This window comes from Danio aesculapii, chromosome 4 (genome assembly GCF_903798145.1).
Source record: "Danio aesculapii chromosome 4, fDanAes4.1, whole genome shotgun sequence".
Taxonomy (NCBI): Eukaryota; Metazoa; Chordata; class Actinopteri; order Cypriniformes; family Danionidae; genus Danio; species Danio aesculapii.
The window spans coordinates 32,975,726-32,986,393 of NC_079438.1; the positions used below are offsets into that span (position 1 = coordinate 32,975,726).

At 33.8% G+C, this 10,668-nt stretch overlaps 1 protein-coding gene across 3 annotated transcripts in view; it reads left to right on the forward strand.

Moving 5' to 3' along the window:
* Positions 1-9,670, forward strand: part of fgd6 (FYVE, RhoGEF and PH domain containing 6) — a 54,821-nt gene extending 45,151 nt beyond the window's left edge. For all 3 annotated transcript variants that reach the window (XM_056455462.1, XM_056455463.1, XM_056455464.1), the window contains exons 16-21: positions 425-568; positions 1,567-1,669; positions 3,978-4,072; positions 4,428-4,556; positions 5,834-5,982; positions 7,582-9,670. In XM_056455462.1, the coding sequence (XP_056311437.1) occupies positions 425-568; positions 1,567-1,669; positions 3,978-4,072; positions 4,428-4,556; positions 5,834-5,982; positions 7,582-7,618 (657 nt within the window). In that variant the 3' untranslated portion in view covers positions 7,619-9,670. The remainder of the gene's footprint in view (positions 1-424; positions 569-1,566; positions 1,670-3,977; positions 4,073-4,427; positions 4,557-5,833; positions 5,983-7,581) is intronic.
* The last annotated feature ends 998 nt before the right edge of the window (positions 9,671-10,668 follow it).

Genomic DNA, 10,668 nt, shown 5'->3' on the forward strand with positions numbered 1-10,668 from the left:
TAATACAATACACATGGCCCTGTCACCTCGGCAATTTCAATCAATGTAAAATCTGAATTATATATATTTTTTCAGAATAAACATTACTTCTTTAAACAGGAACATAGGATGAAAGTTCGTTAAGCCGTACAATGCGAGAAGGTGATTCTTCTGATTTCAGTTTTAAGGCTACTTTTTTGCTGCTATTAGAGTCATCTTAAACCATAAAATATTTTAAACTAGCAATCTTCTTGCTGTGAGGTGACCGTGCTGCCTAAAATTAATTAAATGCATAATAAACAACCTAGCTGCAATAATAAAGCAACCAATAATTAAAGTAAAATATTTCAGACACTTTGTGAAGGCACTCATAAAGAAACTCTTTATCTTATGGTTTATGTTGATTTTGTTTTGTTTTTTTTTGTTTTTTTTTTTCACCATGTAGCTGGAAGGAATCTCTGACGATGGTTTACCACTGGGCTCTAAGGCTCCTATCTGGATTCCAGATTTGCGAACGACTATGTGTATGATCTGCACATGCGAGTTCACTCTGACCTGGAGACGCCATCACTGCCGTGCCTGCGGAAAGGTTGGAAATAAGAGATGTTATTAGCTTTGCTGCTGCTTCTTTTTTATGAATAACACTGTGAAATATGACAATATGTATTGTATACACAAAATAAAAAGTCTATCGTTTCATATCACGCTCTGTTGTTTATATTGTAATGTCACAAAATGCAATGTCTATGGTCATTTTTTTAGTATACATATGAGGGCAAAATTATATGCCATTATAGGGATGCAGACAGAAACATGAATAACAGCATCATGAGAAATGTTTATGTTTAGCAATGTTTTGCATAATGGCACCATTATGCATATATATTGGAACTGTGAAAAACTAAATGAGTTTTGGGATACTGTACATTCAGTTGAAATCAGAACCACCTTTGAATTTTTTTTTTCTTTTCCCAAATAATGTTTAACAAAGCAAGGAAATTTTTCAAATATTTTTTCTTCTGGAGAAAGTTTCATTTGATTTATTTCAGCTAGAATAAAAGCAGTTTCTAATTAAAAAAAAAACATTTTAAGGTCAAAATTATTAGCCCCTTTAAGCTATAATTTTTTTCGACTGTCTACAGAACAAACCATCGTTATACAATAGCTTGCCTAATTACCCTAACCTGCCTAGTTAACCTAATTAACCTAGTTAAGCCTTTAAATGTCACTTTAAGCTTATCATGGCATGATAAAATAAATCAGTTATTAGAAATGAGTTGTTAAAACTATTATGTTTAAAAATGTGTTCTTCTCTCCGTTAAACAGAAATTGGGGAAAAAAATTAACAGGGGGGCTGATAATTCTGACTTCAACTGTATATGTTTTTATATTTGTATACTCTGATGCTATTTAATGCTCAATAATCCTTTTGTTAATTGTGCTGATTGTTATATTGTAAAACGATAGGTAAATAATAATAAAAAAAGAATTTACAGAAATGGTTCTATATCATCGTACTGTACGTATTGTAATCAGGGTATGAGATTACTTGTATAATGATGTGAGATTTGTTTGCTTTGGCCACAGGTGGTATGTCAGGCATGTTCGTCTAATAAATTCTACCTGGAATACCTGAAGAACCAACTGGCACGAGTGTGTGACCACTGCTATATTAAACTACAGCACAAGGGTATGTGATTTATGTTATTTATCCATCTCTGGACTATTCCATGGCTCCATCGTCCAGTAGTAATAGTGTTTATTGTTTTAATAAAAAAAAAAATTATTTAATTGTTTCCTTATACTTAAATGGTTCATTCACCCCAAAAATTTTAAAATTCTGTCTTCATTTACTTGTTCTTCTTCAGAACACAAATGAAGATCCTTTTTTTCCCCCAAAACATAATTTATTGGATTTTTTGACTAGGAACGACTAGGAATAATAAATGGCAAAAACAGTCAAACTACTTGCTCTACAAACAAGTGTGTGCATGACTATACAGACCAAGCAGAATTATATAATAATAAAATATCAGTGTGCAATGTTTATAATGTATAAACATTAGTGGAAGTGAAAGAGACCGGAAGTCTCCAGCCAAAAAGAATCAAATGCCTGTGCCTGCTCGTATGTGAAGAATAAAGGTCAATTTATTCAAGGTTTTTGCAGAATGTGTCCTGTAACATGCAAGAATGAACCTTTTTGGTCCTTGTGTGTGAAGCAAACATGCTTAAGCTTCATTGAACACATTTGAATGCTGTAAACATTAGTTGGGTCCCAATTTTTTTAATTCTTAAAAGAATAAGTTTGATTTAATACCTTGGTACTTATTCAACCGATAAAAAATAAGTAAAGCCAATAAGTTTCCACGTGTCATGGCATTTCTGGAATATCATGGAATTTTAAATAGTGTATTCCAGACTTTAAACGTCAGGGAATATTTAGTTTTTTTTTTGTCAAATACAGTCACCAAGCTGTACCTGTTAAAATACTACATTAGTTAGTGTCTGGCTGCCTGTTTTTCTGTTCACAAAAGACCTTATTTTGCAATGTGGAAGTGAGCTCTTTTCTGCTATTGTGTCAGCCTTCCTATTCATTTGTCGCTTTTTAAAAAAAATGGAAGTAAATGTTCACTGAAACTACCAAAACGGAAACTAACTGTGCTTCACACCAGCATGTTTATGACAATACATAAAAATTATAATATTATCAGGCACCATAACAAACTGTGATGCTTCAATTTGATGCTTCAAAATGAATGGAAGTGAATGAGAACAGAAGTTTTAACATAAGTTATAAAAATAAGGCTGATGCGCCATGGAAATTCAGCTTTTTAGTCAGGGAAAGTCAGGGAAAAGTTATGGAAATTGACATTTGGCTTAGAGTGAGAACCCTGAAAGCTGAAAGGTTCGTGCAGTCAAGGGTCGCAGCTTTGCTCATGTAGAGGTAAGGGATTAGCTATCGGTCGCTAAACTTTATTTATTTTGGATTGTGCACACAAAATTATCGTATGGAGACATTTATGCCAACTGATCTTCTGAAGTTGAAAAATTCAGTTGTACTCGTGAGGTAATATTTGAAGTCTGATGTAATGTAAAGTATTAAATGCCAACTTTTTTGGATCTGAAGTGTTTCAATATACAGTGCGGACAGTCTGTTTCCATCAGATACACAAATAATTGACTGATAGTGTTAACAAGCTGAAGTCACTCTGAACAAATTTACAACTGCATAATAACTCCCTAATAATAAGATATAAACAAATAGATCAAACTTAAGCCCTCAGAATATTTCAAACAAAATTGGAAAAATACCTGAAATTACGTAATTTCAAACAAAATCTGGCCAAAAACAAACTTGCTTCAAGTTTGTTTCAGCAGTTCAAAAAAACTCACCAAAGCGAAGCTTTTGGGGAGTTCATTTTGGTCCTAAACAACATTGAGCTGCCATTGGTCTGTGAAAATTATGCAATCAGGGGGTGTGTTCTGGAACGCTGTCATCCATGAAGTTCAGACTCGGTGGGGTGAAGGTTCGAAAACCATATACTGTCACTTAGCCATTTCCAACTTCTTTCTGGCCTTAAATGAAGACGTATGCCTTTAGTAACTGAGACTTAATAGCATTTTTATACTGCTACTCTCTGATTGTTTTTACTGAAATCTAGTTAAATGCACAGTAGCAGTGTGTGGATGCTGATGTTGAGGATGATTCAAAGTCTTTTATCCTCACTTGTAGGTCGCTTTGGATAAGCGCATCTGCTAAATGAATAAATATAAAATGTAAATAATCAAACCCCCAGAAAAAAACACTAAATATGAATGTTACCCAGAGGACTCTGGAAATAACTCTTTTGACAGGTGAAAACTTGATAATCACATAGCATACTATTGCAACCGCATATTATTGTTTACTTGCAACAATCTGGCAAACAAGTTGTGTGACACCAAATGCTCTTTCATTTTTATAATGTGCTGTTTTTTGCTTTGCGCTTGTTTTTTAGACGACCAATCCAATGTGACCTTTTCCCCTAGTGGGCGGAGCTCAACATTTGCTTTTTCTAGAAAACAGAAGAAGATTCCCTCAGCTCTCAAGGAGGTAAAGTTAAACAATACTTAAATGGACAGTTACCCAAACAAATGTCACTAAACATTTCAATTGTTCAAAACATTTTTGAGTTTCAATTTTCTGTTGAATACAAAAGATGTTATTTTGAAGAATGCTGGTTGATGGTAGTACTTCCATAGTATTTTTTTCCAGTGGGTACCATCAAACAGTATTTCTCAAAAGATCTTCTTTAGCGTTCAGCAGAAGAAAAACTCATAAACGTTTAAAAACTACATGAGGGAGAGCAAGTAGTCCTTTTAATACGTCACTTTAATAAAAACTGCTGTTTCTACAAAACCACTAATGTCATTTTTTTGGTAGTATTAATATGACATCTTTCTCACAGGTGTCTGCCAACACTGAGAACTCCTCTATGAGTGGATATCTGCACAGATCCAAGGGCCACAAGAAACCATGGAAGAGGCTGTGGTTTGTCATTAAGAACAAAGTCCTCTACACTTACGCTGCTAGTGAAGTAAGCTGCCTATTTAACAAATTATAGCCAGTGTTAAAGAAATGAGCTTCAAATAATTTCTTGGTGGTAGCTCATAGTTTGAACTTGACATGCTACGCTAAAAACAAAAAGTAGCTGACTATATTATGGCTGAAAACTTAATTTAAATGTGTGATGAATCAAATAAGGAAATTGTGATACATGTTTTAAACCGCAAGGATGTAATTTTTACAGGAAACTAGCTTATATGTGCAATAGCAATGATCAACAACAAGGACTGCTTGTGACAAGCAGTGTGAATGCTAATATTGAGGAAGCTCCAACTTCATTCAAATTAGAGGAGTGCCAGCAGCCAGAAGCAGAAAAAAATATTATTATAGTATTATAATTACATTTATAAATTTAGATATATTTTTTTTAATCCTGTGAATTATTTTTTTATTGCCAGTGAAGATTTCCAGAAAATGTAGATAATCTGATGTTTCATTAAAGGGGGTGAAATCCAAGCTTAAAAAAGCACAGGCATTCTTAGGCACCGATCACACTGAATGAGCTTTTACATTGCAAAAACACGAGGCGCACCACACTGCCTTTTTTGTTTAAAAACTGAATACAACAGCATGTTGTATGCGAGCTTTGCTGTTGATATTGTTAGAATTGTAATATTTAATAATATTGTGATATTCAAGACTTGGAAAGTCTTACAGCTAACTTGAAATAGCGACCACTAGTCGTCCCTCTATCTTTAAAAGTCTCCATTGTCTTGACAACAGGAACACTGCTGTCACTTCAATGAAAACCCCGCCTTTGCTTTCATTTAAATGTAGAGTAAAAAAGACGTGACTGACGTAACATGTTTTTTTTTCTCTCAGAGTTTACTATTTTCAACGGCAAAAACGTACCGAGTTTGACAGCTGTGCTTTACTGCCTAGACTAGACATGGTATAATGTTAATATTAGTATATAGTAGTTAGTATTAGTTGTAAAAAGAAAACCAGATCGTTTTGACTGATAAATGTATTTTAAATTGAATTTAATAAACCAAGATAAGTATATTATACCTAGAGTGTTGTTTGTTGGGAAAAAGGTTGCTTTTTACTGGAAGATCTTTTATGTTGAAACCAGCAGAACTACTTTTCTAATTCTGAAAACTTGAATTACATTAATATCTTCTTTCTTTTAGTCAGTTATTTCTCTATGTTCATTCAAAGTTTTATATTGCCACAACAGTATGCATATGAGTATGTGTTTAGACATGATGAAAGCCGTAATGTGGTAATGATTGCCTTGCTTTTCAGGATGTTGCAGCATTGGAGAGTCAGCCTTTGCTGGGTTTTTTCCTCAGAGAGGAGAAGACTGGACCCGCTCAAAAACTGCAGTTTAAACTCTACCATAAAAACACACTCTACTACATCTTTAGAGCTGAGGATATTCCCACTGCACAGAGGTACTCAAACACGGTATCACCAGAAACATACTGAATGTCCACTCTTTTTTAGCAACGTTTGTTCTTGAAGTGTTTTTCTCATTAATTTTTCTCATTATTCTTTAAATTCATTTATGGACTCTTTTTACAATACAGTTAAAATCAGACAAACTAAAGCGAAAAAAAATATAATGACGGAAAATGACGTCATAGGGTGCATTTGAATCGGCTTGAGCCAAGAATTCAGATAATTTAATTGTAGCCCATTAAGTTCAAAAGTTAGAAAGATAAACATAAGTAAAACTTTGGACAAGTGGGGGCACTAGAGAGTTTGAGTTAGAGAGTCCAAATTCGTTCTGGTTGAAGATCAGACTGTACTCTATCAGTGTGCCAAAGTTTGCGCAAATGCTCCAAACAGTTTATAGGGCTGCCATAGACTTCCAGAGCGGAAGAAGAAGCCGGAAGAATAAGAAGAATGGAACGAATACAATAGGTGCCCACGCACCTTTGGTGCTTGGCCCATAATTATAAATGATAAATTATCTTAAATAAAACAAATAAATTTATAGATAAGGTATATATTTTCACTCACCTGGGAAATGGAGGCCACTTGAATGGTTTGTGAGCACAATTAAGTGCACACAGCATGCCATATCATCTGATAATTGAAATAATAATGAATAATGAAGAAATAATCCCAAAAGGCAATTGACTGTGTAAAGCCACTTAAAACAAAACAAAAATATGATGTATACGCCAAGTTCAGCTGCTAATCAGCTGGAATCAGCTGAAGTGAAGTGACAGCGACCACCAAGAACTAGCTTTCACTCAAGTGGCCATGCTCTTAATCATGCAGACTTAATATAACTTAATGAAACGGATGAATTCTAAAAAAAATTCACCCCCTCACAGTTGTCATGAAGGGTAATATTAGCTGTATAGACTAAAATCTTTTTTTGTACCAGGCTGTAAACACCTTTTTTTCTGCTGTAAAGTTGACCATTTTAACGCTGGGGTCAATAGAAATGTGCTCTATTACTGAGCCAGGCCTATAAATTGCAGTTTCAGTTACTTCCGTATTTGCTTCCTGAGGTAGAGCGGGATGTTGCCGCTTGGTCCAGACAGGACCAGATGCCAGCCAATGTGAGGCCACAACACAGTTGGCTTTCCTCGCCACTAGTTGTTTGTCAGTATGACAGCTTTAGCCACAATATTCTTAACCACAGCCCTCCTACAGGTAGTTTGCTCAGAGGGAATGATGCGCAAAACGAAATCCGTGCCCCTTACTCAATATTCAGTTTCAGTTGGAAGCACATTAACATACTAAAATAAAAGTCTCAGGAACTTCCGCTTCTATAAACTTTAAAGATAATTATAATAATATTAGATTGACTCATGTTAATGTTTAGATCAATATAGTTGGGTTATAAGCAATCCGTTAATGGCCACAAAACCCAAAACAGGTCAGTGCTCAAAAGTCTATCAGTTACTGTTTAAAATGAATCTCTCCATTTTTACTTTTTTTTTCCTGAACCTGACTTTTACACTCTAGAAAGTTTGTTTTATAATTATATATTTTTTAAAAACATTGATTTAGACTTCATTTACGCTTCTTTTCAGATGGATCGAGGCATTTCAGGAGGCCATGATTCTTTGACGGGTCTGGATTGGATTAAATCATAAATAAATGTCCGGGTCTCTCCACTGTGTGCACGGTTTGAGGTTTGAAGATGCGAAAATCCCAGTTTAATGCCAAGAATGCTGGTAGATGTAGTTCAGGCATTAATCCTAATCTTAAGCACCCTAACAAAGGTCGTTTTAATCAAGACTGCCTGCAAAAAAGAAGTGAGGTATTAATCCATCATTATTTTTCATTCTTAATGTTATATTTAGAAAACACTGCCTCCCAGCTTGTTTTTGGTGCTTGGCATTTACAATAATTCCAACCTACAATGTGTGCAAGACTCAAAAGTAGTCTTGAGTTCAAGATGTCTGTCTTTGACTCCTGACCATTAGGTTACCTTTGAGTCGCATTTCATTTGCCATTAAATCTAATTGCTGGGGTCACCGGTTGCCTGATGAAGGTTTATAAAAGAATTTTTGGCCGCTGGTGTGATTCATAGTCAAGTCTAAATGTGGATGAGCAAGTATGACACAAGGAATGTCTGGTGCCAGGTCATGTGGCGCAGTCTAGCATGGTGCATTATGGGAGATTTTTGGATTCCACTGTGAATGCTGGGAAAGAAGGCTTAAAATTTGCCAGGCCGCATCTGGAAGCTTGAACAGGGCGACTGTGTATAAGTTGAGTGTTGAGGTTAGTTTTGTCCACAATTTGCTGAACTTAAGCATGGTAATCAATTTAGCAACAATTGATGGATAACATGCAACAATTTACAAATAATTGATTTGACATATATTGAATGTAATGATATAAACTTGTCTTTTTAGATGGAGACATATCTATGTATTGAATTTAAGTACAGTTCACACATACATTTTACATAATGGCTCATGCAAAGTATGTGAGAATAAAATTGTAAGACTAAATTCCAGTTTTTAATGAACAATGAATTAATTTAACAATTATTTAATAAAGCATATTAATTTAATGAGCAATTTGTGCATTAGGTAGGTCCCAAAATGTTTTTTTATGGAAAATTTGTGCATTTGCTTACAATTTGTGCATTACACACAACATTTTTCATAAGAATAATTTTATAAATAAGCTATTTACAAAAGAACCATTTATAATAAATGCAAAATGTAGTAAAATAAAAATTTTGCAAACAATTTATGCCTTATATCTGACATTTTGCGGAGAAAGAACTTTCCAAACAATGTTTTATAAGAATAATTTTATACATATTCATTCTGCTCATGTTTCCCCTAAAAGGCCCTTTGTTTTTATTTGACTTTTGTGTTTTCAGTTAGCTTGTTACAGTTACAAAAATGTTTTTAATAATCTTAAACTCTTTTGTAAAAAGTAGGCATTTCGACTGATGTTTTAAGCATTGTGTACTGGACAGAACTGGAAGTGTACATATTTTGTAAATGGTAATATAATGCAGGCGTATTTAAAAAAATTAGTTCAGGATGTTTAATGGCCTCATGGGGTAGTAGTGAAGACACAGTGCCAGGCTGGCTAACTCAGCACTGTTTTTAACTTACTATATAAAACATTATAGCACACCGGCTGTGAATACGGAGGAAAAATCTACTGCTCTTATCAGGGAAAGACGTAACACACATTAAATACTCTAATGCACCTTGTTCAGGAACACAAGTATGATGGCCTGATTATATTCTCTACAGTTTTCACTAAGGTCCTTTCTCCATTTCAAGCACAATAAGCCACTTTTTTTTTCACTGTTTGAAGTGTAACCTCCAAGAAAAGGATTGTTTTGTGGTTCTGTTCAATGTCAATCACATTTGTGTGTTCAATGTTCTGATTATGGGAAACATTACTGCACCACTATTATGTTTTTGTTTGTTTTTTTTAACCATGTTATCTACTTTTTGAAAAAAGTAAATATAATTGTTACTTCTGGTCATCTTGGCACTAGTTTACTACGACTTCCCACAGTTTTGCAGATCTCAAGAAGGTTTTACGTCCTGAAGTAATGTTATTATCTTGAGGATTTCAAGGGAGTAGGCTATGCCCCAAGAGAAATGTAAAGAGCAAATAATTTTTAATAAATAATGTAATGAGACAATGTCTGTGTCTTAAGTAAACTTGATTTTTCAGACTGTGGTCTAAGGACCACTAGGGGGCAGCAGGGGAGTTCTGGGGTCCACTGAAAAAGAAAATATCACAAGCAACTTTTGTCTGACTGTATTTTTAGAAAATAATTTATGCATTACCTGCTTTTTAAGGGAAAGTAACTTTATTAATCTAAATTGGGGAAATTGATTTGAAATGTTATAATCGTCAGGTGTTCCACACATGAAGAACATCATAGTACAACACACGATACAACGTACATAAAACATATTACAGAAAAATGTCAGATCGGCTGACTTGATAGTCCATTGCAATTTGAAAATCGAGTTGCTTTTGGGATAAAGGAAAACTTTACATACTTTTGCATACAAATGATTTTAAGAATGATTCACACATTGCATTTAACAATCCACATACTTTTTCTAAACACTGATTACATGCAACCATTTATGAAATTTGTTTTAAAAACAATTCAGATTATATTATAATTTACATAAGTATGATGAATGCATATGTGGTGATTTATGAAAAAAGTAAGATTGACGCATTGGTTTCTGTAAACGTTCATTTTACTCAAAAATGTGCTATAGATGTTGATATGATTTATGATAATTTTTTGAATATTTTAAGCATTAAATGGAAAAGTTTACATGATAATTTTACAAAACTAAAATGTTGAGTAGGCTAAATTGTCATAAGAATGTTACAAACAATATGTGCCTTACATGTAATGTTTTGTGTAAAAATAATATGAGAAAATTTGCATTATATGCAGCGTTTGAAGGAATAATAATGATTTTAGGAAAACATTTGTTCATTTCATGTAACATTTTGTGTAACCACCACAATGGGGGCTGCAAGGGAGAGCTGAGGGGTCCATGGACATTTTTAGAGAGAATTCATAAAAAATACACTTTTATTTAAGTTCTAATATTTATTTATAGAAAATGTATTTAAAAAAATTAAAAGTGAAAGTACAATCATTA